This window comes from Cherax quadricarinatus, chromosome 33, assembly GCF_038502225.1.
Source record: "Cherax quadricarinatus isolate ZL_2023a chromosome 33, ASM3850222v1, whole genome shotgun sequence".
NCBI classification, from domain to species: Eukaryota; Metazoa; Arthropoda; class Malacostraca; order Decapoda; family Parastacidae; genus Cherax; species Cherax quadricarinatus.
Window position 1 is genome coordinate 16113571 of NC_091324.1, and position 27877 is coordinate 16141447.

Below are 27877 nucleotides of genomic sequence, written 5' to 3' on the forward strand. Positions count from 1 at the left end.
CTGCAGTGTTCCTTCTTTTTTTATGTTATGTTCTTGTTGCTCAGTTTCATCTACGCTGAGTAAATGTTCATTTTGAAGGGCTGTATTATATGAAAAAAAGTTTTATTATCTGGCTATTAGTTCCTAATTCACCCGATGTAGTTAGTTTCCTCATGTTTGACCACTTTTTTCCTGTATATCATATAACATGGCTGATGGGTCATCACAATGTCTTCAAATTCGGCCATTTTTGATGGTTAGGCTGGTCGCATCATCTGCTCACTCACTGAGGGTCCTGTATCAATTTCCGGCATGAGTGACACATTAGGCATGTTTCCCTACACCCGTATTCACCTAGCTGTAAGTAGGTACCTGGGTGTTAGCCGACTGCTGTGGAACAAGATTAAAGAACCCCAATGAAAACAAGTCCCCGATGACACACTGGCTATTTGGTTATCCTAGGTAGCTATCCTTGCGGATTAAGAATGCTAACAAAATCGTACCTCAATAACTCTTCCTGGAACTTTGTACGTTATTAGATAGCTTACATTCATTCTTGTTTTTGATGGACGGCATAGATCAATGTTTAAAAAGTTAACAGAAAAGTTGTTTCATTGGTGGTGCAGCTTTGTTTGGGATAAAGGCTGTTTTAGTTGTGTTAACTATGGCAATGGTGGATGTTGACGCCAGCTGTTGCCACATACTATGTTCAGTTGGGTGGCAGCCATATGTTAATCTCTGCCGTGTTTCTTCTTCTCTTTTATTACGTTACTGGTGCAGGTGTTGTCATATTATGATCACCTACCTTGTGCAAGAAAGGTATAAAATACCGACAACATGAAAGTTTAGACATGTGCAACATCTGGATATCTTTATTGTAGACGTTTCGCCATCCAGTGGCTTCATCAATATAGATTCTAGGACATAATTAGAAGACAGTAGAACTATATACAAAAGATGAGGTAACCAGTCCCTCAGCCTTGGAGTTAGTGCTACACGTCCCTATCCACTGACGCCTATATAACCGCCAGTTTCCTTGCCTTTACTCCAGATTCTCCACCACCACGATGCTGTGAGCCCTAACTTTCATCACCTGCCTTCTTAGCTTGCATAGAAACCTTAACCCTTAAACTGTCCAAACGTAGATCTACGTTTTTTCAACATTTGAAAGTATGTAAAAAAAGTAGATTTTTTTTTTACATTTGAAAACGTGTAAAAAACTTTGATCTACTTTTTTTGTTATATTTGAAAATATATATAAAAAAAACTTAAGGCACCTAAAATGGAGGAATATAGCAAATAATATTGTTGCAGTAATAACACCAGGAGGCAGCTCTGATGAAAACTCACACTCACGCGAGCTTTTAAATCTCTGCACAAAATTCAATTTAAACCAGCAAATAATAGAGCCTACTAGACTGGAGAATACACTAGACCTCATCTTCACTAACAATGATGATCTGATAAGAAATGTTACCATATCAAAAACAATATACTCAGATCACAACATAATTGAGGTTCAGTCATGTATGCGCGGAGCCCCAGACCGACATAATGAGATTAGTCACGAGGGAGCATTCACCAAATTCAACTTCAATAACAAAAACATAAAGTGGGACCAAGTAAACCAAGTCCTAACCGATATAAGCTGGGAAGATATACTAAGCAGCACAGACCCCAACTTATGCCTAGAACAGATTAACTCGGTGGCACTCGATGTATGCACAAGGCTTATTCCTCTAAGAAAAAGGAGGAGTAGATGTAAAACAGAAAGAGACAGGCGCTCCCTTTACAGGCGACGGAAAAGAATAACAGAGCGGCTAAAAGAGGTCAATATATCTGAAATGCGTAGGGAGACACTGGTCAGAGAAATAGCAAGCATCGAACTTAAGCTAAAAGAATCCTTTAGGAGTCAGGAATCGCGGGAAGAACTAAAAGCCATAAATGAAATCGAAAGAAACCCAAAGTATTTCTTCTCCTATGCCAAATCAAAATCGAGAACAACGTCCAGTATTGGGCCCCTACTTCAACAAGATGGGTCCTACACGGATGACAGCAAGGAAATGAGTGAACTACTCAAGTCCCAATATGACTCAGTTTTTAGCAAGCCGCTAACCAGACTGAGAGTCGAAGATCAAAATGAATTTTTTATGAAAGAGCCACAAAATTTGATGAACACAAGTCTATCCGATGTTATCCTGACGCCAAATGACTTCGAACAGGCGATAAATGACATGCCCATGCACTCTGCCCCAGGGCCAGACTCATGGAACTCTGTGTTCATCAAGAACTGCAAGAAGCCCCTATCACGAGCCTTTTCCATCCTATGGAGAGGGAGCATGGACACGGGGGTCGTCCCACAGTTACTAAAAACAACAGACATAGCCCCACTCCACAAAGGGGGCAGTAAAGCAACAGCAAAGAACTACAGACCAATAGCACTAACATCCCATATCATAAAAATCTTTGAAAGGGTCCTAAGAAGCAAGATCACCACCCATCTAGAAACCCATCAGTTACACAACCCAGGGCAACATGGGTTTAGAACAGGTCGCTCTTGTCTGTCTCAACTATTGGATCACTACGACAAGGTCCTAAATGCACTAGAAGACAAAAAGAATGCAGATGTAATATATACAGACTTTGCAAAAGCCTTCGACAAGTGTGACCATGGCGTAATAGCGCACAAAATGCGTGCTAAAGGAATAACAGGAAAAGTCGGTCGATGGATCTATAATTTCCTCACTAACAGAACACAGAGAGTAGTCGTCAACAGAGTAAAGTCCGAGGCAGCTACGGTGAAAAGCTCTGTTCCACAAGGCACAGTACTCGCTCCCATCTTGTTCCTCATCCTCATATCCGACATAGACAAGGATGTCAGCCACAGCACCGTGTCTTCCTTTGCAGATGACCCCCGAATCTGCATGACAGTGTCTTCCATTGCAGACACTGCAAAGCTCCAGGCGGACATCAACCAAATCTTTCAGTGGGCTGCAGAAAACAATATGAAGTTCAACGATGAGAAATTTCAATTACTCAGATATGATAAACATGAGGAAATTAAATCTTCATCAGAGTACAAAACAAATTCTGGCCACAAAATAGAGCGAAACACCAACGTCAAAGACCTGGGAGTGATCATGTCGGAGGATCTCACCTTCAAGGACCATAACATTGTATCAATCGCATCTGCTAGAAAAATGACAGGATGGATAATGAGAACCTTCAAAACTAGGGAGGCCAAGCCCATGATGACACTCTTCAGGTCACTTGTTCTATCTAGGCTGGAATATTGCTGCACACTAACAGCACCTTTCAAGGCAGGTGAAATTGCCGACCTAGAAAATGTACAGAGAACTTTCACGGCGCGCATAACAGAGATAAAACACCTCAATTATTGGGAGCGCTTGAGGTTCCTAAACCTGTATTCCCTGGAACGCAGGAGGGAGAGATACATGATTATATACACCTGGAAAATCCTAGAGGGACTAGTACCGAACTTGCACACGAGAATCACTCACTACGAAAGCAAAAGACTTGGCAGACGATGCACCATCCCCCCAATGAAAAGCAGGGGTGTCACTAGCACGTTAAGAGACCATACAATAAGTGTCAGGGGCCCGAGACTGTTCAACTGCCTCCCAGCACACATAAGGGGGATTACCAACAGACCCCTGGCAGTCTTCAAGCTGGCACTGGACAAGCACCTAAAATCAGTTCCGGATCAGCCGGGCTGTGGCTCGTACGTTTGTTTGCGTGCAGCCAGCAGCAACAGCCTGGTTGATCAGGCTCTGATCCACCAGGAGGCCTGGTCACAGACCGGGCCGCGGGGGCGTTGACCCCCGGAACTCTCTCCAGGTAAACTCCAGGTACTTTTGGAGCACTACGCATGCAAACGTAGATCTGCTTGGACAGTTTAAGGGCTAATGGATTGGGGAGGAAGGGCGGTGGCTGTGTGCCCAGGAACGCGTGGTGTCGTTATTTGTGGATCTCTTGATTTTTTGGTGTTATTTGGCTACTTCCTTTAGATCATTTTAGGTCTTCACGTACTAGAAGTTTAATTAAGTCACGGTTACAACATAACGTTTGCCGAGTAGCACTATTAAAAAGGTACGTCACAGTTTCAAAATATCTAATGTACAGTACATTATATCACACGTTCAAAGAAGCTGTAAATAAACAATATATCACAAATTTTACACTAATAACAATGGCTAAATTAGAAAGGCAGGTTGTCTCAGAATATTCTCATGTCCAGGTAGTCGGGAATTATACGCAGGAAGGAATACATATAAATGACCTCATAGGGGACAGGAGATGTAGTAGGGAAACAAGTGTAGTCAAAGATAAGATAAAACCAATATTGCAAACTAGAAATACCGCAGGAAATAGCAAACAAGAGGACTCCACTAGCAATAGTGAGGATATATTACCAAAAACAACTGGTGGGAGCTCCATTGTTGGTGCTAGAGAGGATAGGAGTAAGACAGGGAAACATGCACCAACAGGAAATACAGTCACAGAAACCCAAGGCAAACGGAAACCAAGCCTGTGCACATACTATGCACTTGGTATCTGCAGGCATAGAAAATGCCATGCCCATATGACAACAGGAAAATGCAAATTCCCTTCCTGTAAGCTTTTTCACACTGAACTGTGTACCTCTTCAGTACAGGAAAGACTGTACTATAACTTAAATTGCCAGGCACACTATCTAAAGGGGACAAAAAGATACAAAACATCCAGGCCATGGGAAAACCTGGGTAGTCACAGCCACTCAAGAGGGAGAGGTTTTTAGTGCCAGGAAGGAAAAAAAAACTGGCAGGAAATGGCAGAAATCGTACACCAAATCCAGTCATTCCTGGAGTGGAACCACAGTCGATGGCCTCCACTCCAAACCAACAGATACAGATACTAATGCCGGAAAAAAAAATCCCCCCCCCCAGTACCAACAATACCACCAGTCCGATGACATTCTTCTTTGCAAATATACAGGGTCTAAAGCCAGCAACAAACAACAAAATACCTTTCATCCGTGGACTGCTTGCAGAGGCAAAGGCAATGTTCGCGGCTTTCACTAAGACCCGCATAAGGGATCACTTGGACAACGAAATATGGATCCCAGGTTACAACCTATACAGATGTGACAGAGTGAACAGGCAAAACGGGGGGGGGGCTGTACATTGCAGAGTCACTTGTTTGCACAGAACTGCTTAATGCCTCAAATGATGTGGTGGAAGTTTTAGCAGTAAAGGTCGAGAACCAAAACCTAGTCATTGTGGTAGTCTACAAGCCTCCGGATGCAACATCCCAGCAATTCCAGGAACAGTTGTTAAAAATTGACCACTGTCTGGAAAATCTTCCAGCTCCTGCACCCAACATCTTGCTCCTGGGGGATTTCAACTTAAGGCACCTAAAATGGAGGAATACAGTATAGCAAATAATATTGTTGCAGTAATAACACCAGGAGGCAGCTCTGATGAAAACTCACACTCACACGAGCTTTTAAATCTCAGCACAAAATTCAATTTAAACCAGCAAATAATAGAGCCTACTAGACTGGAGAATACACTAGACCTCATCTTCACTAACAATGATGATCTGATAAGAAATGTCACCATATCAAAAACAATATACTCAGATCACAACATAATTGAGGTTCAGACATGTATGCGTGGAGCCCCAGACCGACATAATGAGACTAGTCACGAGGGAGCATTCACCAAATTCAACTTCAATAACAAAAACATAAAGTGGGACCAAGTAAACCAAGTGAGCCCGGTGGCCTGGTGGCTAAAGCTCCCGCTTCACACACGGAGGGCCCGGGTTCGATTCCCGGCGGGTGGAAACATTTCGACACGTTTCCTTACACCTATTGTCCTGTTCACCTAGCAGCAAATAGGTACCTGGGTGTTAGTCGACTGGTGTGGGTCGCATCCTGGGGGACAAGATTAAGGACCCCAATGGAAATAAGTTAGACAGTCCTCGATGACGCACTGACTTTCTTGGGTTATCCTGGGTGGCTAACCCTCCGGGGTTAAAAATCCGAACGAAATCTTATCTTATCTTATCTTAAGTCCTAACCGACATAAGCTGGGAAGATATACTAAGCAACACAGACCCCAACTTATGCCTAGAACAGATTAACTTGGTGGCACTCGATGTATGCACAAGGCTTATTCCTCTAAGAAAAAGGAGTAGTAGATGTAAAATAGAAAGAGACAGGCGCTCCCTTTACAGGCGACGGAAAAGAATAACAGAGCGGCTAAAAGAGGTCAATATATCTGAAATGCGTAGGGAGACACTGGTCAGAGAAATAGCAAGCATCGAACTTAAGCTAAAGGAATCTTATAGGAGTCAGGAATCGCGGGAAGAACTAAAAGCCATAAATGAAATCGAAAGAAACCCAAAGTATTTCTTCTCCTATGCCAAATCAAAGTCGAGAACAACGTCCAGTATTGGGCCCCTACTTAAACAAGATGGGTCATACACAGATGACAGCAAGGAAATGAGTGAGCTACTCAAGTCCCAATATGACTCAGTTTTTAGCAAGCCGCTAACCAGACAGAGTCGAAGATCAAAATGATTTTTTTATGAGCCACAAAATTTGATTAACACAAGCCTATCCGATGTTATCCTGACGCCAAATGACTTCGAACAGGCGATAAATGACATGCCCATGCACTCTGCCCCAGGGCCAGACTCATGAAACTTCGTGTTCATCAAGAACTGCAAAAAGCCCCTATCACGAGCCTTTTCCATCCTATGGAGAGGGAGCATGGACACGGGGGTCGTCCCACAGTTACTAAAAACAACAGACATAGCCCCACTCCACAAAGGGGGCAGTAAAGCAACAGCAAAGAACTACAGACCAATAGCAGTAACATCCCATATCATAAAAATCTTTGAAAGGGTCCTAAGAAGCAAGGTCACCACCCATCTAGAAACTCATCAGTTATACAACCCAGGGCAACATGGGTTTAGAACAGGTCGCTCCTGTCTGTCTCAACTATTGGATCACTACGACAAGGTCCTAAATGCACTAGAAGACAAAAATAATGCAGATGTAATATATACAGACTTTGCAAAAGCCTTCGACAAGTGTGACCATGGCGTAATAGCGCACAAAATGCGTGCTAAAGGAATAACAGGAAAAGTCGGTCGATGGATCTATAATTTCCTCACTAACAGAGCACAGAGAGTAGTCGTCAACAGTGTAAAGTCCGAGGCAGCTACGGTGAAAAGCTCTGTTCCACAAGGCACAGTACTCGCTCCCATCTTGTTCCTCATCCTCATATCCGACATAGACAAGGATGTCAGCCACAGCACTGTGTCTTCCTTTGCAGATGACACCCGAATCTGCATGACAGTGTCTTCCATTGCAGACACTGCAAGGCTCCAGGCGGACATCAACCAAATCTTTCAGTGGGCTGCAGAAAACAATATGAAGTTCAACGATGAGAAATTTCAATTACTCAGATATGGTAAACACGAGGAAATTAAATCTTCATCAGAGTACAAAACAAATTCTGGCCACAAAATAGAGCGAAACACCAACGTCAAAGACCTGGGAGTGATCATGTCGGAGGATCTCACCTTCAAGGACCATAACATTGTATCAATCGCATCTGCTAGAAAAATGACAGGATGGATAATGAGAACCTTCAAAACTAGGGAGGCCAAGCCCATGATGACACTCTTCAGGTCACTTGTTCTATCTAGGCTGGTGAAATTGCTGACCTAGAAAATGTACAGAGAACCTTCACGGCGCGCATAACGGAGATAAAACACCTCAATTACTGAGAGCGCTTGAGGTTCCTAAACCTGTACTCCCTGGAACGCAGGAGGGAGAGATACATGATTATATACACCTGGAAAATCCTAGAGGGACTAGTACCGAACTTGCACACGAAAATCACTCACTACGAAAGCAAAAGACTTGGCAGACGATGCACCATCCCCCCAATGAAAAGCAGGGGTGTCACTAGCACGTTAAGAGACCATACAATAAGTGTCAGGGGCCCGAGACTGTTCAACTGCCTCCCAGCATGCATAAGGGGGATTACCAACAGACCCCTGGCAGTCTTCAAGCTGGCACTGGACAAGCACCTAAAGTCGGTTCCTGACCAGCCGGGCTGTGGCTCGTACGTTGGTTTGCGTGCAGCCAGCAGCAACAGCCTGGTTGATCAGGCTCTGATCCACCAGGAGGCCTGGTCACAGACCGGGCCGCGGGGGCGTTGACCCCCAGAACTCTCTCCAGGTAAACTCCAGGTGACGGCCCCAAAGGTATATATAGGCTACGATAGTAAACGCTCAACTGAACGTTAATTTACTGGGTAGGTGATTAAACTGTCACTAACTCTGTAAACCCATTAAATTTGTTATACTGATATTTACCTGAAGAATCTGGCCGCTTTCACTCTCCCAGATGCAGTAGCGACTTTGTCCATGGACGCCACAGTCTAAGTTCAGCTGGTCCCCTGGATTGACAACAATCTCAGAGTCGTCAAAGATGAGTGATACGTCTGTGCTTCGAACTCCTGCAAATGTAAAAGAAGAATTAGTTGTCTTTATTACAACAGAAAGCATAAACATTAAAACCTTCATAATCTTCTGAATACATCCCCTCTATATTCAATCTCCAGGACAGAATGTCTTTAATACAGTACTGTATTAAAGACACTGCCTCTTAACCATAACATGTATATATGCCTCGCAAACGTTATTATATTTTGTCTTAAAATGAGGCATGCATAAGTGATAAAAGAATACCAACAGACTGTTAATGAAAAAGGCAAAGTGCAGATTGACTAACTTTCAGTTAGCCAAATCCTTCGCTACATACAGTATACAGTCACCATTCCTTCCAGGATTTTCCAAGTGTAGATTATGATACATCTCTCTCTCCTGCGTTCCAACGAGTACAAGTCAAGTGCTTCCAAGTGTTCCCAGTAGTTAAGGTGCTTGACAGAACTTATACGTGCAGTAAAGGTTCTCTGTACACTCTCTAGATCTGCAATTTCACCTGCTTTGAATGGAGATGTTAATGTACAGCAGTATTCCAGCCTAGAGAGAACAAGTGATTTGAAAAGGATCATCATTGGCTTGGCATCTCTCGTTTTGAACGTTCTCATTATCCATCCTATCATTTTCTTTGCACCTGCGAACGTGGCACTGTTGTGATCCTTGAAGGTGACATTACTACTCCCAGGTCCCTTACGTTATTTTTCTGCTCTATTGTATGGCCAGAGTTTGTAGTATACCCTGTTCTAGTTATTATCTCCTCCAGTTTTCCATAACGGAGTAGTTGGAATTTGTCCTCATTGAACATCATACCGTTTTCCGTTGTCCACTGGAAAACTTTGTTTATATCTTCTTGGAGGTGAACCGTGTCCTCAATAGATGACAGCCTCATGCAGATCCTAGTATCGTCTGCAAAGGATGATACGGTGCGGTGGGTTACATCTCTGTCTGTGTCTGATATGAGGATGAGGAACGGGATGGGGGCGAGTACTGTGCCTTGTGAAACAGAGCTCTTCACTATGGCAGCCTCCGATTTAACTCTGTTGACCACTACTCTTTGTGTTCGATTGGTTAGGAAGTTGAAGATCCATCTCCCCACTTTCCCAGTTATTCCTTTAGCACGTGTTTTGTGCGCTATTACGCCATGATCGCACTTGTCAAACGCTTTTGTAGTCTGTGTATATTACATCTGTATTCTGATTTTCTTCCAGTGCATACAAGGCCATATCAGAGTTATCCAGTAGTTGTGAGAGGCAGGAGCGACCTACCCTGAACCCATGTTGCCCTGGATTGTGCAGTTTTTGGGAATCCAGGTGGTTTGCAATCCTGCCTCTTAGCACTCTTTCAGAGATTTTTATGATATGGGACGTCAGAGCTATTGGTCTATAGTTCTTAGCTAATGCTTTGCTACCACCTTTATGAAGTGGAGCCATATCAGTTGTTTTAAGTGACTGTGGAATTTCACCCATGTCCAAGCTCCTCCTCCATAGTGTACTTAGGGCACGTGAGAGGGGTTTCTTGCAGTTCTTAATGATCACAGAGTTCCATGAGTCTGTGCCTGGGGCAGAGTGCATGTTGTCAATGGATTTTTCAAAGTCTATCGGAGTTGTGATGAATGGTTTGAAAGGCCGACGGGTTGGGGATTGAGACACTTGTGCGGCATGTGGGAGTCTTTGTTCAGGAAACGTTTCGCCACACAGTGGCTTCATCAGTCCAATACAAAGAGGAAGGCGTAAGGAGAGGAGTATGAGGTAATCAGTCCCTCAAGGGACTGATTACCTCATTGTTTTTTACCTCATGTCGGAAATCTGGCATACATTTATGGAGTTTTGAGGCTCATTCATGAAGAAATCATTTGGGTCGTCGATTCTCAGACTGATTAGTGGCTCACTAAACACAGAGTCGTACTGGGATTTCAATATTTCACTCATTTCCTTGTTGTCATCTGTGTAAGTCCCATCCTGTCTGAGTAAGGGCCCGATACTAGATGTGGTATTTGCCTTGGTTTTGGTATATGAAAAGCCATATTTCGAATTTCTTTCAATTTCACTAATAGCTTTAAGCTCCTCCTGTCTCTCCTGGTTCCTGTAAGAGTCCTTTAACTTAAGTTCGATAGTTTCCACTTCCCTGGTCAGCGCCTCCTTCCGTGTATCAGATATTCTAGCATTCCTGAGGAGCTCAGTGATTCTTCGTCGTGGCCCGGTGGTCTGGTGGCTAAAACTCCCGCTTCACACACGGAGGGCCCGGGTTCGATTCCCGGCGGGTGGAAATTCCGACACGTTTCCTTACACCTATTGTCCTGTTCACCTAGCAGCAAATAGGTACCTGGGTGTTAGTCGACTGGTGTGGGTCGCATCCTGGGGGACAAGATTAAGGACCCCAATGGAAATAAGTTAGACAGTCCTCGATGACGCACTGACTTTCTTGGGTTATCCTGGGTGGCTAACCCTCCGGGGTTAAAAATCCGAACGAAATCTTATCTTGTCTTGTGTAGGTGGGTGACATTTAGTTGTGACTGCAGAAAGCCCATAGTTATACAGGGCATTTCACCCACTCGACAGCCTTCTTCAGTCGACCTGCAGAGGAGGCAGCAGAAGTCGTGGAGATGCAGCCTGAGGAGATCAGTCCCTCAGATCCTTTATGTCTTGATCAGTCCAACTGATTTCCGTGTGTACCTCGTGACTGCATCCTGGGTGACGCATGTGTGCGCCCACCCATGTTTACGTGCTGGCATGTGTGCGTGTGTACGCGAGTGCTGCCGAGCAGAAATCCGCTCTATGCAACACCCAGCACCTCTGTGCACACCTGCATGCAGCGCTGTGATTTGCTGGTGATATTTTGTGTGTGTGTGACAGACAAAGACAGAGAGAGAGAGAGAGAGAGAGAGAGAGAGAGAGAGAGAGAGAGAGAGAGAGAGAGAGAGAGAGAGAGAGAGAGAGAGAGAGAGAGAGAGAGAGAGAGATTTGTTGATGTATGTTTAATACATATTAAACACAATACGAAAAAAAGAGATGTAATACAAATTTAATGAAAATAAAAGTAGTTCAGAGGGATAAGAGGAGAATAACAGCAACAACAACAACAACATCCTTAGCTGCACGATGAGAAACAACAGGATCCTCAACAAAAGCCAGAACATCAACATCAGCAGAAACAGAAACAGCACCACACAACAGCAACCAAAATCGTATAAAAAATATAAAAAAAATCTACAAGTTCTATCTAGCAAAAATATGAAGTGAAGTGAAGGGAGTGGGCAATGAATGGTTGTCTAGGGTAATTGGTGTAAACTGCTGGCTAGACAGATACTGCAAGGAACTTGCAATCCCATTCATTGACAACTGGGACAACTTTTATGGCAAACATGATATGTATGCAAGGGATGGGGTACATCTCTCTGGGGCTGGGGTGGTAGCACTTGCAAACTCAATCGAGAGGGCCATTGCTGTAATGCCTAGGATTTTAAACTGATAGAAGATAGAGGTATGGATGTGTGTGGGAAACAGTCAGGTTGCAACACTAGGGTTGAAAACAGTAAATGTATAAAAGACATTATCATGAAGTTATAAATAAGGACAATAGATCACGTCAGCAAACAAAGGGAGACAGCAGAGGGCAGCAAGGGACTAGCTCCCTTAAGGTCTATTATACTAATAGCAGGAGTGTAAGAAATAAGATAGATGAGCTAAGATTAATTGCAAGTGCAGGAAACATAGATATTATTGCTATAACAGAGACCTGGCTCAATCTGAAAGAGAGATGCCCTCTGAATGTCACATACAAGGCTATAAATTATTCCACACTGACAGGGTCAACAGGAAGGGTGGTGGAGTAGCGATGTATGTCAGAGACAATTTAAAGTGTTGTGTTAGACAAGATATAAAATTAGAAGCGTCAGCCACTGAATCTGTTTGGTTACAGCTTCTCGAGGGCTGAGAAAAACTAATTTTGGGTGTGATTTACAGGACCCCAAATCTTGATAGGGAGTGCGGTAAACTTCTATGGGATGAAATTCGTAAGGCCTCTACATACGAAAATGTTACGATAATGGGAGATCTCAACTATAGAGAGATTGACTGGAGCAATTTGACAGGAAATTTAGAATCAAGTGACTTTCTTGATACCATTCAGGATTGTTTTTTAAAACAGTTTGTGACAGAGCCAACTAGGGGAAATAACCTCCTTGACTTGGTTCTTGCCAGCAGGGAAACGCTAATTAACAATCTTGAGGTTAATGATGAGCTTGGGAAAAGTGATCAAAAATCACTCAGTTTTAATATATCATGGAATTCCCCTAATAATGGCAATCAAGTCTCTGTCCCTGACTTCTGCTTGGCTGATTTCATAGGACTGAACAAGGCTATAAATTATTCCACACTGACAGGGTCAACAGGAAAGGTGGTGGAGTAGCGATGTATGTCAGAGACAATTTAAATTGTTGTGTTAGACAAGATATTAAATTAGAAGCGTCAGCCACTGAATCTGTTTGGTTACAGCTTCTCGAGGGCCGAGAAAAACTAATTTTGGGTGTGATTTACAGGGCCCCAAATCTTGATAGGGAGTGCAGTAAACTTCTATGGGACGAAATTCGTAAGGCATCTACATACGAAAATGTTGTGCTAATGGGAGATTTCAACTATAGACAGATTGACTGGAGCAATTTGACAGGAAATTTAGAGTCGGGTGACTTTCTTGATACGATCCAGGATTGTTTTTTAAAACAGTTTGTGACAGAGCCAACTAGGGGAAATAACCTCCTTGACTTGGTTCTTGCCAGTAGGGAAACACTAATTAATAATCTTGAGGTTAATGATGAGCTTGGGGAGAGTGATCACAAATCACTCAGTTTTAACATATCATGGAATTCCCCTAATAATGGCAATCAAGTCTCCGTCCCTGACTTTCGCTTGGCTGATTTCATAGGACTGAAAAATTACTTAGGTGGGCTGAACTGGAATGACCTGACTAGGGGTCAGGTAGGTGGTGATGGTTGCCGATATGATGCTTTCCAGGGCATAGTTCTAGCTGCTCAGTCAAATTATGTTCCAAATAGGGAAATCAGATCAAACAAAAATGATCCTAAATGGATGAACAATAGATTAAAATATCTGATTGGTCAAAAGAGAGGCATATATAGGCAAATCAAAAGAGGAGAGGGGCAATTAAGAAATCGATATATTCAGTTAAAGAGAGAAATAAAAAAGGGAATTAGAAAAGCAAAAAGAGATTATGAGGTTAAAGTTGCAAGAGAATCGAAGACTAACCCAAAAGGATTCTTTCAGGTATACAGAAGTAAGATCAGGGACAAGATAGGCCCACTCAAAAGTTCCTCGGGTCAGCTCACTGACAGTGATAAGGAAATGTGTAGAATTTTTAACACATACTTCCTCTCAGTTTTTACACAGGAGGATACCAGTGATATTCCAGTAATGATAAATTATGTAGAACAGGACGATAATAAACTGTGCACTATTAGGGTCACAAGTGACATGGTCCTTAGGCAAATAGATAAATTAAAACCTAACAAATCCCCAGGCCCTGATGAACTGTATGCAAGGGTTCTAAAGGAATGTAAAGAGGAGCTTAGCACACCTTTGGCTAATCTTTTCAACATATCACTACAAACTGGCATGGTGCCAGATAAGTGGAAAATGGCAAATGTGATACCTATTTTCAAAACAGGTGACAGGTCCTTAGCTTCGAACTATAGACCAATAAGCCTAACCTCCATAGTGGGAAAATTTATGGAATCAATAATTGCCGAGGAAGTTCGTAGCCACCTTGAAAAGCATAAATTAATCAACGAATCTCAGCATGGTTTTACAAAGGGACGTTCCTGCCTTACGAATTTATTAACTTTTTTCACTAAGGTATTTGAGGAGGTAGATCATGGTAACGAATATGATATTGTGTATATGGACTTCAGTAAGGCTTTTGACAGGGTCCCACATCAGAGACTATTGAGGAAAATTAAAGCACATGGAATAGGAGGAGAAATTTTTTCCTGGATAGAGGCATGGTTGACAAATAGGCAGCAGAGAGTTTGCATAAATGGGGAGAAATCAGAGTGGGGAAGCGTCACGAGCGGTGTTCCACAGGGGTCAGTGTTGGGCCCCCTGCTGTTCACAATCTACATAAACGACATAGATGAGGGCATAAAGAGCGACATCGGCAAGTTTGCCGATGACACCAAAATAGGCCGTCGAATTCATTCTGACGAGGACATTCGAGCACTCCAGGAAGATTTGAATAGACTGATGCAGTGGTCGGAGAAGTGGCAGATGCAGTTTAATATAGACAAATGCAAAGTTCTAAATGTTGGACAGGACAATAACCATGCCACATATAAACTAAATAATGTAGATCTTAATATTACGGATTGCGAAAAAGATTTAGGAGTTCTGGTTAGCAGTAATCTGAAACCAAGACAACAGTGCATAAGTGTTCGCAATAAAGCTAATAGAATCCTTGGCTTCATATCAAGAAGCATAAATAATAGGAGTCCTCAGGTTGTTCTTCAACTCTATACATCCTTGGTTAGGCCTCATTTAGATTATGCTGCACAGTTTTGGTCACCGTATTACAGAATGGATATAAATTCTCTGGAAAATGTACAAAGGAGGATGACAAAGATGATCCCATGTATCAGAAACCTTCCCTATGAGGATAGACTAAGGGCCCTGAAACTGCACTCTCTAGAAAGACGTAGAATTAGGGGGGATATGATTGAGGTTTATAAGTGGAAGACAGGAATAAATAAAGGGGATGTAAATAGTGTGCTGATAATATCTAGCCTAGACAGGACTCGCAGCAATGGTTTTAAGTTGGAAAAATTCAGATTCAGGAGGGATATAGGAAAGTACTGGTTTGGTAATAGAGTTGTGGATGAGTGGAACAAACTCCCAAGTACCGTTATAGAGGCCAGAACGTTGTGTAGCTTTAAAAATAGGTTGGATAAATACATGAGTAGATGTGGGTGGGTGTGAGTTAGACCTGATAGCTTGTGCTAACGGGTCGGTTGCCGTGTTCCTCCCTTGAGTCAATGTGACCTGACCTGACTAGGTTGGGTGCATTGGCTTAAGCCGGTAGGGACTTGGACCTGCCTCGCATGGGCCAGTAGGCCTTCTGCAGTGTTCCTTCGTTCTTATGTTCTTATGTTCTTATGTATTCGACTGAAGAAGCCTACTGTGTAGGCGAAACGTTTCGGAATAAAGTTGTCTAACTGTTGCATATGTGTCTTACCTAACAACCTGTCGGTATTGTATACCATTTTGATGTTCAATATTACACTAGAAAAATGCAGTCAATTAAGATATGTTTACTGGAAACTTTTGGGTTCATGTCCTAAGTGATTGACTGCACTTTTTCCAAAATCTGTATATACTGTATATGGAAATAAATGGTATAAAATACCGACACAATGGAAATATAAACACATATGCAGTATAAAGTGATCCTTTATTGACTACGTTTCGCCCACACAGTGGGCTTTTTCAAGTCACAAACAGATCTACCTGGGGTGGAAGGGACGCGAGTATTTATAGTCAGGTTCAGAAGGCTGAGGTCAGGTGGAGAATGCTGCATCTGATGATGTACCGAGTGGGGTTATAGAGTCTAAAATCTTGGGTAGCTTGGAAACTTATCCAATCTCATTTCCAAGCTACCCAAGATTTTAGACTCTATAACCCCACTCGGTACATCAGATGCAGCATTCTCCACCTGACCTCAGCCTTCTGAACCTGACTATAAATACTCGCGTCCCTTCCACCCCAGGTAGATCTGTTTGTGACTTGAAAAAGCCCACTGTGTGGGCGAAACGTAGTCAATAAAGGATCACTTTATACTGCATATGTGTTTATATTTCCATATACTGTATATACACATTGCAGCTTTGTTCTCAGGCGCATGTGTCAAATTTTTAATATGGTATCAAAACTGAGCTGCATAATAATTGTAAAACATCTGTATTAACAAATATAAAGTAAAAAAGTTATTCTCCATGAAGACAGAACACGTCACAGTACCATTGGTGAAACGATTAAAAAATTAATTCATATTTTGGAAAAAAAAATTAAACGTTTCGGTCCATCCTTTACCATTATCAGGTTACATCTGGTAGTCGTGTACTGTTCTTATGAAAAGTACAAAGTACAGACACGATCGATAATACAAAAGTTAAATAGAACACACAATAATCAAGTTTAATTCACATTATAATAAAGCGTTCCATGCTGCTTTTGTGTCTTATTGTCCACGTACAAACAAACTTCGTCAAAAAAATCAACTAGGAAGATAAAATAATTGCGTCACCATTTTATTAATGCTTTCAGAAAAGTGTGAGGTTTTCACTTTCAAAATTCCGCACATCGAGGACACCATTCTTCTGCACTACAAAAACATAATTGCAGTATTCCATAATTGCAGTGACCAAGGAGGCACATGTTGATGTAACTCGTCCACCAAAACCTAAAACACTAATTACTCCACAAAAACCTTATTTTCTAAAAGTCTGCAAGTATTTAAGCTTAAATAAGACTTTACGTTATAACATATCTGAGGTGCGAAAGACTGAAAAAACAAACAAAAAAAAAAGGTCTTATTTTTAGTCACTGTCAGTTATTTACAATCTTGGTGTTGCGTGAATTGTTGAAGGTGCCGAATATTGGAGCGCCATTTATGGTATAAACCTTGGTAATAAATACCGACAAGTTGGTTTAGAAAGGCACGTAAGCAAACACTATGACATATTTGTGTACGAATGGTATATAATACCGACAAGATGAGAGTAAGACACATGTGCAACATCTGGGTATCTTTATTGTAGACGTTTCGCCATCCAGTGGCTTTATCAATACAAATTCCAGGACATAACTTGAAGACAGTAGAACTATGTACAGAAGATGAGGTAATCAGTCCCTCAACCTAGGAGTAGGTGCGAACAGCACCATAGTCGTGGAGATTCTGAAGCAGAAGAAAGAATCCTGGCGCTTATATAGTAACGTCAGGTGAAGCAGACGAGGGCAAATTCACTAGTGGGCGGGATTCCCCAGTGGAAGTAGGTCCTTCCCAAAGAGATGGGTTAGTTGTAGTAGTAGTTGTCGTAGTTGTGAAGGTTATGTACATGTCCTCAGAATTAAGATTCCATGATGTTGCAGTGTCTGACAAGTTGTGTACGAATGGTATATAATACCGACAACAACTTGTCAGACACTGCAACATCATGGAATCTTAATTCTGAGGACATGTACATAACCTTCACAACTACGACAACTACTACTACAACTAACCCATCTCTTTGGGAAGGACCTACTTCCACTGGGGAATCCCGCCCACCAGTGAATTTGCCCTCGTCTGCTTCACCTGACGTTACTATATAAGCGCCAGGATTCTTTCTTCTGCTTCAGAATCTCCACGACTACGGTGCTCTTCGCACCTACTCCTAGGTTGAGGGACTGATTACCTCATCTTCTGTACATAGTTCTACTGTCTTCAAGTTATGTCCTGGAATTTGTATTGATAAAGCCACTGGATGGCGAAACGTCTACAATAAAGATACCCAGATGTTGCACATGTGTCTTACTCTCATCTTGTCGGTATTATATACCATTCGTACACAACTTGTCAGACACTGCAACATCATGGAATCTTAATTCTGAGGACATGTACATAACCTTCACAACTACGACAACTACTACTACAACTAACCCATCTCTTTGGGAAGGACCTACTTCCACTGGGGAATCCCGCCCACCAGTGAATTTGCCCTCGTCTGCTTCACCTGACGTTACTATATAAGCGCCAGGATTCTTTCTTCTGCTTCAGAATCTCCACGACTATGGTGCTGTTCGCACCTACTCCTAGGTTGAGGGACTGATTACCTCATCTTCTGTACATAGTTCTACTGTCTTCAAGTTATGTCCTGGAATTTGTATTGATAAAGCCACTGGATGGCGAAACGTCTACAATAAAGATACCCAGATGTTGCACGTGTGTCTTACTCTCATCTATGACATATTTATTAGAAAACGTTTCGGTCCTGAGACCTTGATCACTTCCCTGATCAAGGTCCCAGGACCGAAACGTTTTCTAATAAATATGTCATAGTGTTTGCTTACGTGCCTTTCTAAACCAGCACCATTTATACAATAACATAAAACTGACTAAAGACATTCACAGTACCAATAATTGCGTATGATATTAGCACTATTTTTTCTAACATTAAATCCTGACCTTGAAGAGCTTTTATTATTACATTTATGGAGCGCACGATAAACAAGTACGAGTCATACAACGCTTGGGTGAATGGGAGGCAATTAGGTTCGAATCAAGGAAGGGGAGGTCAGGTCAAAATCTGTGGTTTCAAGAGTCCCTCACCGTGAACATTAAAATGGTATAAAATACCGACAGGTTGTTAGGTAAGACACATATGCAACAGTTAGGTATCTTTATTTCGAAACGTTTCGCCTACACAGTAGGCTTCTTCAGTCGAGTACAGAAAAGTTGATAGAAAAGTCTGGAGAAGAGCATTGTTCCATAGAATGAAACAATATGAAGATGAAGTGACAGGATGGAGCCTTATATAGCGCCAAGAGGTGAGACGTAGGTCACTAGAAGAGGTAAGAACTCAGATGTTGGGAGGTCAGGTCCCTCTCAAATCCAGCCGTTCTCACTAGTAGAGGTTGTCGAAGTTGATTGTAGGTCTGTACCAAGATACCCTTGTGTTGCAGTGTCTGACCTACGTCTCACCTCTTGGCGCTATATAAGGCTCCATCCTGTCACTTCATCTTCATATTGTTTCATTCTATGGAACAATGCTCTTCTCCAGACTGAGGGACTGACCACCTCAAAACTTTAAGGGTGATGGACTGATTACATCGTCTTCAAGTATCTTCTGCTTCTATCAACTTTTCTGTACTCGACTGAAGAAGCCTACTGTGTAGGCGAAACGTTTCGAAATAAAGATACCTAACTGTTGCATATGTGTCTTACCTAACAGTCCCTCACCGTCATCAGGGAACCTCCTAAACGTTCATATCCCAGAGTATGTACTGGAATTACAAGTGTCGATCCCGTAGATTTGTACATTACTAGGGATCCCAGGGCAGCTAGTTTTCTGTTCCAGCGGCTCAGTGTGGCTGTTCAAAGGGGTAATGCCTGCTGAACATTAAAATGGTATGAAATACCGACAGATTGTTAGGTAAGACACATATGCAACAGTTAGGTATCTTTATTTCGAAACGTTTCGCCTACACAGTAGGCTTCTTCAGTCGAGTACAGAAAGGTTGATAGACATTTCTGTACTCGACTGAAGAAGCCTACTGTGTAGGCGAAACGTTTCGAAATAAAGATACCTTATTTTGGGCACACGCCCCAGCTCTGAGGAGCTGGATGAGATTTTCGCCTTATAATCGGTGATACACACGTAACAACATGTACCTTATATGCCACCTTTATATCAACAATGTATCTCTTAAATCTTCTGTACCATATTATGTAATAAAATATTCCTACTGGTAAAAAAAAATATATACTAAAAGATGGGGTGGTAGGGGAAGTGGAATATTCAAACGGCTTCAGGAAGAAATCCAAATATTCTTCCTTGAAGCCTTTTTATCCACTTCTCCGAGGCTATGGGTCCCACTATATATATATATATATATATATATATATATATATATATATATATATATATATATATATATATATATATACACACACAAACACACACACACACACACACACACACAAATGTGACCTTGTTAATAAAGTGTTGGGTTAAAATTCTAGTACCAATGTCTAAGTTTCATATAAAAACCTTGGTAACAGATACCGACAAGTGGTTCAAAACATGTGAGAAAATATCAGAGACATTTTTCACACTCAAAAGTTTATGAAGGTTATACATAAGTAAAACATGCTTCTTCTGTATTTAGAATTGCGAAGACTCAACATAAATGATATGCAACACTGAGAAGTTGATTCGACATGTGCAGCACTGGGATAACTTTATTGCTGAAACGTCTCGCCTGCACAACAGGCTCTTTTCCCAGCTAATACGGAGGTGACGAGATAGTGGGAGGGAAGAGGTAACATTAAGGGGTTCAGACTAACTAAAGCAGAGGCATGAGAGAAATAGTGTATACTGGAGTTAGGCTCGTATACAACACCACGTTGATGAACAAGATATAACATAACATAAGAAAGAAGGAACACTGCAGAAGGCCTACTGGCCCATGCGAGGCAGGTCCAAGTCTCCTACCGGCTTAAGCCAATGCCCCAACCTAGTCAGGGCAGGTCACATTCACTTAAGGAAGGAACACAACAACTGACCTAGTAGCACAAGCTAATCAGGTCCAACTCACACCCACCCACACCCACTCATGTATTTATCTAACCTATTTTTAAAACTACACAACGTTTTAGCCTCTATAATTGTACTCGGGAGTTTGTTCCACTCATCCACAACTATTACCAAACCAGTGCTTTCCTGCATCGTTCCTGAATCTGAATTTTTCCAACTTAAAACCATTGCTACGAACCCTGTCTAGGCTAGATATTTTCAGCACGTTATTTACATCCCCTTTATTTATTCCTGTCTTCCATTTATACACCTCAATCACATCCCTCCTAATTCTACGCCTTTCTAGAGAGTGCAGATTCAGGGACCTCAGTCTATCCTCAGAGGGAAGATTTCTGATGTGCAAGAATGGTATATAATACCGACAAGATGAAATTAAGACACATGTGCTACATCTGGGTATATTTACTGTAGACGTTTCGCCATCCAGTGGCTTTATCAATACAAATTCTAGGACATAACTTGAAGACAGTAGGACTATGTACAGAAGATGAGGTAATCAGTCCCTCAACCTTGTGTCTTAATTTCATCTTGTCGGTATTATATACCATTCTTGCACAACTTGTCAGACACTGCAACATCATGGAATCTTGATTCTGAGGACATGTATTATCTGTATTATCCTGTATTAACCAATCAGGTTATTTCCCCTCATCGACTCGGTTACGAACTGTTTTAAAAAAGAAGACATGGCTGCCTCAATGAAAACGTTTCATTATAGATTCCTAGTCAAGGAATTCCAGTGAAATGTAAAGGTCTTGAGACCTTTACATTTCACCGCCAATGAAGTCTCCCTTTAAAGTTTCCTAAATCTGGGGGCTGGTATGAACTCTTTAGATCAAGGTTCCAGGACCAAAACGTTTTCTATGTCCCAGTATTTCCTCACGTGTATTTCTAAACCAATTTGTCGGTATCTATTACCTAGGTTTATACCATTTCTAAACCACACCTTAGATAATATTTCATATTCTTATGCAACATTATCTTCTGGTTGTATTTTAGCATTAAATGTACGTTTAATATTAATATATTTTTTTTCAAGTTTTAAAAAATTGCTTCATATCTGTAACCAAGCTCGATTCTGATCCTTATATGAAATCCAAGTCCCGTGTCAGGAAATACTTGTCCTGTTTCCTGACAAACCTTACCTAAGTATCGTGAAGAAAGGCAGTAGATCAGTGGGTACCAAGTGATTTACCTGTGACCTGTTTCAGGGGCTCATCAACCGCCGCAGTGAGTGGCAGTAGGGTGGTCAGGTGGATAAGCTAACGTCCTGCCAGCAAGGTGTGGTGGGCAACATGCCAACATCACATTGGAATGCCCACGGTCAAAGAAGCCACTTCCTCCCACAAGTATGTCCACAGAGACAAGAATATCCACACTGGCGCACTAGCTACCAAAGAACACATCACACTCAGCAGCCTGTAACGCAAGCTCTGGTGAACTCCAGACAAGTGTGTAGGCCAAGGTGTTCCGGGTAGCGACCCAGACCTTCACTAGCCAATCCAGGCGAGCACTAGGAACCCCCATCCCCCAGTGCACTCCCTCGCCTTACTTGGACCGGGTCAGACACCCAGGTCATTCCCCTTTATTACTGTCCTTAGCTACTGCAGTTTCTTGTTCTAGTGCCAGTCCTCTCGACCAATTTGAGATGCATTAAAAATACGTAAACTTGCCTTAAACGTATGAAAATTATATGTAGAATCCAGCAAGCTTAAATACGGCCATATACTGTGAAGATTAATTACGTTTATCATATTAAATAAACATTAATAGAAATTATTACACATTTACTTATGCTTCCATTACAAGCATCTACACAAGGAGAGCAACATTCTTCAGGTTCAATGCAACTGTCCTCGGTGCAGGAGGCTAGTTTGAAATCTACGGACGTTATACTTAGCATCACAAATTCTCATCCTTAAAATATTAAAGGTATAAACCTTCGTAAATGATACCGAAAAGTCATGGGACCCTAACCATTTATCAGTGTCCCAGGACCGAAACGTTTTCGATATTTCTTAGTGTTTGTTCACGTGTCTTTAAACCATGAATTAAGAATATCCTAAATCGTCGTCGATCGGTCAGAACTCGATCCGATGTTTCTACTGCACTAGTTCTCCCATACGTAAATTTAGTAAAACTACCGGCAAGTACTAACCTAACTAAGATATTAGAAAACTCGCTATTATATTCTAACAGACACCGAATCTGCCATTTGGATAAGTCAATGACGCCGGCTATTTGAGAAGACTGATTTCGCCAAGTACCACGTGAATTACAAAAACTTATAAAATACAAATAAAAAGTAATATAAATATTGTTGATTACATGACACCAAATCAAGTAAAAAATAATGACTCCACATGAAGTGGACCATACCTGTGATTTAACACGTAGTATATTAAGACTAACTTTGGAAAGTTTCAAAAACAAGCTAGACAAGTAAGAGTGAAATTTAAGCCAAATAAAAACTGCCTTGCAAGGGTCAGTGCCTACTGCAGTGTTCCTTGCTTCCTAGTGCAAGATTCCTTTACACCAGGCATTCCAACCCCTATTAAGTACCTCAGAAGGATATTGTTAGCCGTCTGGATGACATCATGAGAAGTAATGGGAGCAATCCTATTATCTGTCTCAGTGCTGGAGGGAACGATGTTGGCAGACGTAGGAGTGAGGACCTGATTAGCAGGTATAGGTCAGCAATAGAGATAATTAGGAGGAAGGGTGGGAAACCTGTCATATGTGGCATTTTGCCAAGGAGAGGAGTTGGAAATGAATGGTTGTCCAGAGCAATTGGTGTTAATTGCTGGCTGGATAAATACTGTAAGGAAAATGCAATAGCATTCATTGACAACTGGGACCTCTTCTATGGCAGAAATGACAAGTATGCCAGGGATGGGGTTCACTTATCTAGGTGTGGGGTGGGAGCACTGGCCAACGCAGTGGAGGGAGCTGTTAGGTCTTTAAACTAGGAATAGTTAGTGGTATGGGTTTTGGCGGGAAAACTGTGAAGTCGCAGTGTAGTAATATGAGTACTAGGAGAACTAGTAATAGGCAAAATGAGGTGGATATTGGAAAGCCAGTGGCACTAATTGACAAGGACAGTAATAGGTTTAGTGGAATAACAGAAAGGAGCAGGAAGGGTAAAGAGAGAGGAGGGTCTTTAAATATTTGTTACACAAACAGTCACAGTGCTAGGAATAAGATGGACGAGTTGAGACTAGTTGCTAGTGCAGGTAAAATAGATATATTTGCCATTACTGAGACGTGGTTTAATTCAAAAAGTCGGGACATGCCTGCAGAATGTCACATTCAGGGTTTTAAATTGTTCCAAGTAGATAGAAGTACCGGGAAGGGGGGTGGCGTGGCATTGTATGTCCGAGATCGCTTGAACTGTTGCATAAAAACGGGTATTAAATCTGAACACATACAGAGTCTGTTTGGATAGAATTTTCAGAGGGGCATGAAAAATTAATTTTAGGTGTGATATACCGTCCCCTAAATTTAGATAGGGACCATGGGAGACTACTATGGGAGGAAATTGTTAGGGCCACAAGGCACGATAATGTAGTAATTCTAGGAGACTTTAACTTTAGTCACATTGATTGGAATTTCTTGACTGGGAATTTAGAATCATACGACTTATTAGAAGTAGTTCAGGATTGTTTTTTGAAGCAGTTTGTGACAGAACCTACAAGGGGTAATAACCTGCTTGACTTAGTTCTGGCAAACAATGAATCCCTTGTTAATAATTTAGAAGTTTCAGAGGAACTGGGTGCTAGCGACCACAAATCAATTACATTTAGAATTGAATGGAAGTATGATAGTAGGGATAACTCAGTAACAGTCCGAGATTTTCGCTTAGCAGATTACGATGGGCTTAGAGAACAATTATCATCTGTTGACTGGGGTAACGAAGAGAGCTATCAATATGACAGTTTTCTGAGCACAATACATGCTGCTCAAAGAACGTTTATCCCTTATAAGGAAATTAGATCAAATAGAAATGACGCAAAATGGATGAATAATAGGCTGAAATATCTACTAGGGCATAAGAAAGGAATTTATAAGCGTATCAAAAGAGGCGAGGGTCATCTTATGAATCAGTATATTGACATTAAGAGGGACATTAAAAAGGGGATAAGAAAAGCTAAAAGGGACTATGAAATTAAAGTTGCTAGGGATTCTAAAACTAACCCAAAAAGTTTTTTCCAGGTCTATAGAACAAAAGTCAGAGATAAGATAGGTCCCCTTAAAAATAACTATGGGCATCTTACTGACAAAGAGAATGAAATGTGCTCGATTTTAAATAATTATTTTCTCTCGGTTTTTACACAGGAAGACACTAATAATATTCCGGTAATTAATTTTTATAGTGGATCAGAAGATAAATTATGTAACATCACAGTCACTAGTGAAATGGTTGTGAAGCAGATAGACCGACTGAAGCAAAATAAGTCACCGGGTCCTGATGAGGTTTTTTCAAGGGTTCTAAAGGAATGCAAAATGGAAGTCTGTGAACCATTAACTAATATTTTTAATTTATCTCTTCAAACAGGTGTAGTGTCTGATATGTGGAAGATGGCTAATGTAATTCCTATTTTTAAAACAGGGGACAAGTCGTTACCGTCAAATTACCGCCCAATAAGCCTGACCTCAATTGTAGGCAAATTACTAGAGTCAATTATAGCTCAGATTATAAGAAGCCATCTCGATAAGCATAGCTTGATTAATGATACTCAGCATGGATTCACAAGAGACCGGTCTTGTCTAACTAATTTATTAACTTTCTTCAGTAAAGCTTTTGAGGCTGTTGACCACGATAAAGAATTTGATATTATTTACTTAGATTTTAGTAAGGCATTTGATAGAGTTCCACACCAAAGACTGTTGAAGAAAGTAGCAGCTCATGGCATTGGGGGAAGGGTGCTCTCGTGGATCGAATCAAGGCTCACAGTCAGGAAGCAAAGAGTGTCCGTAAGTGGGGTTAAATCCGAGTGGGGATCAGTAACAAGTGGCGTTCCACAGGGATCAGTCTTGGGCCCGTTGTTGTTTATAATATATATCAATGATCTTGATGAAGGAATTACTAGTGATATGAGCAAATTCGCCGAACACGTAGGTAGGATAATTGATTCAGGATGTTAAACTTCAGGAGGATTTAGACAAACTCTACTCTTGGTCAGAAAAGTGGCAGATGCAGTTCAATGTAGATAAATGCAAGGTTCTGAAGCTCGGGAGTGTCCATAACCCTAGCACTTATAAGTTAAATAATGTAGAACTTAGCCATACAGATTGCGAAAAGGACTTGGGGGTTATAGTGAGCAGCAACCTTGAAGAATTGAGACACTTATGCAACACATGGGAATCTTTATTGAAGAAACGTTTCGCCACACAGTGGCTTCATCAGTCCAATACAAAGTAGAAATGGGTAAGGAGAGTAGAAGTATGAGGTAATCAGTCCCTCAACCTGGATTCGATGTGTTCAGTCCATCACTCTTGAAGGACTGATTACCTCATACTTCTACTCTCCTTACCCATTTCTACTTTGTATTGGACTGATGAAGCCACTGTGTGGCGAAACGTTTCTTCAATAAAGATTCCCATGTGTTGCATAAGTGTCTCAATTCTTCAACTTGTCGGTTTTCAAAACCATTCATCACAGCAGCAACCTTAAACGAAGACAGCAATGCCTAAGCGTATGTAATAAGGCAAATAGATTACTGGGATTTATATCAAGAAGTGTAAGCAACAGAAGTCCAGAGGTCATACTGCAGCTTTATACATCATTAGTAAGGCCTCACCTAGATTATGCAGCTCAATTCTGGTCTCCATATTACAGAATGGACATAAATTCGTTAGAAAACATTCAGCGTAGGATGACTAAATTAATACATAGCATTAGAAATCTTCCTTATGAAGAAAGATTGAAGACTCTTAAGTTACATTCACTTGTTAGACGAAGAATGAGGGGAGACCTGATCGAAGTGTATAAGTGGAAGATAGGTATTAATAAAGGGGATATTAACAAGGTCTTGAGGATATCTCTCCAAGAGAGAACCCGCAGTAATGGATTTAAATTAGACAAGTTTAGATTTAGAAAGGACATAGGAAAGTACTGGTTTGGAAATAGGGTAGTTGATGAGTGGAACAGTCTACCTAGTTGGGTGATTGAGGCTAGGACTTTGGGTAGTTTCAAATTTAGGTTGGATAAGTACATGAGTGGGAAGATTGAGACACTTATGCAGCATATGGGAATCTTTATTCAGGAAACGTTTCGCCACACAGTGGCTTCATCAGTCCAATACAAAGAGGAAGGCGTAAGGAGAGGAGTATGAGGTAATCAGTCCCTCAGCCTGGAGTCGATGTGTTCAGTCCATCAATCTTGTAGAATGTACAGCATAGGGCCGTAGACGTGGCTTATATACTGTAGTGAGGTGAGGTGAAGCAGGCGGAGGCGGGGTCATAGTGGTACCATCCACTACTCGAAGTAGGTCTTCGTCCAAAGGTTGAACAAGTGTTGAAGAATTCTTTGTTTCGCCACTGTGTGGCGAAACGTTTCCTGAATAAAGATTCCCATATGCTGCATAAGTGTCTCAATCTTCAACTTGTCGGTTTTTCAAACCATTCATCACAACTGTCAGACACTGCAGCATCATGGGATCTTGTTACAAAGAATTCTTCAACACTTGTTCAACCTTTGGACGAAGACCTACTTCGATTAGTGGATGGTACCACTATGGCCCCGCCTCCGCCTGCTTCACCTCACCTCACTACAGTATATAAGCCACGTCTACGGCCCTATGCTGTATATTCTACAAGATTGATGGACTGAACACATCGACTCCAGGCTGAGGGTTGTTAGGTAAGACACATATGCAACAGTTAGGTATCTTTATTTCGAAACGTTTTGCCTACACAGTAGGCTTCTTCAGTCGAGTACAGAAAAGTTGATAGAAGCAGAAGATACTTGAAGACGATGTAATCAGTCCATCACCCTTAAAGTTTTGAGGTGGT

The 27877-nt window shown here is 41.6% G+C and overlaps 1 protein-coding gene across 14 annotated transcripts in view; it reads right to left on the bottom strand.

The window, feature by feature from the left end:
• Positions 1–27877, bottom strand: part of Fas3 (fasciclin 3) — a 160979-nt gene that overhangs the window by 78210 nt on the left and 54892 nt on the right. For all 14 annotated transcript variants that reach the window (XM_070090866.1, XM_070090865.1, XM_070090868.1 and 11 more), the window contains exon 2: positions 8377–8519. In XM_070090866.1, the coding sequence (XP_069946967.1) occupies positions 8377–8519 (143 nt within the window). The remainder of the gene's footprint in view (positions 1–8376; positions 8520–27877) is intronic.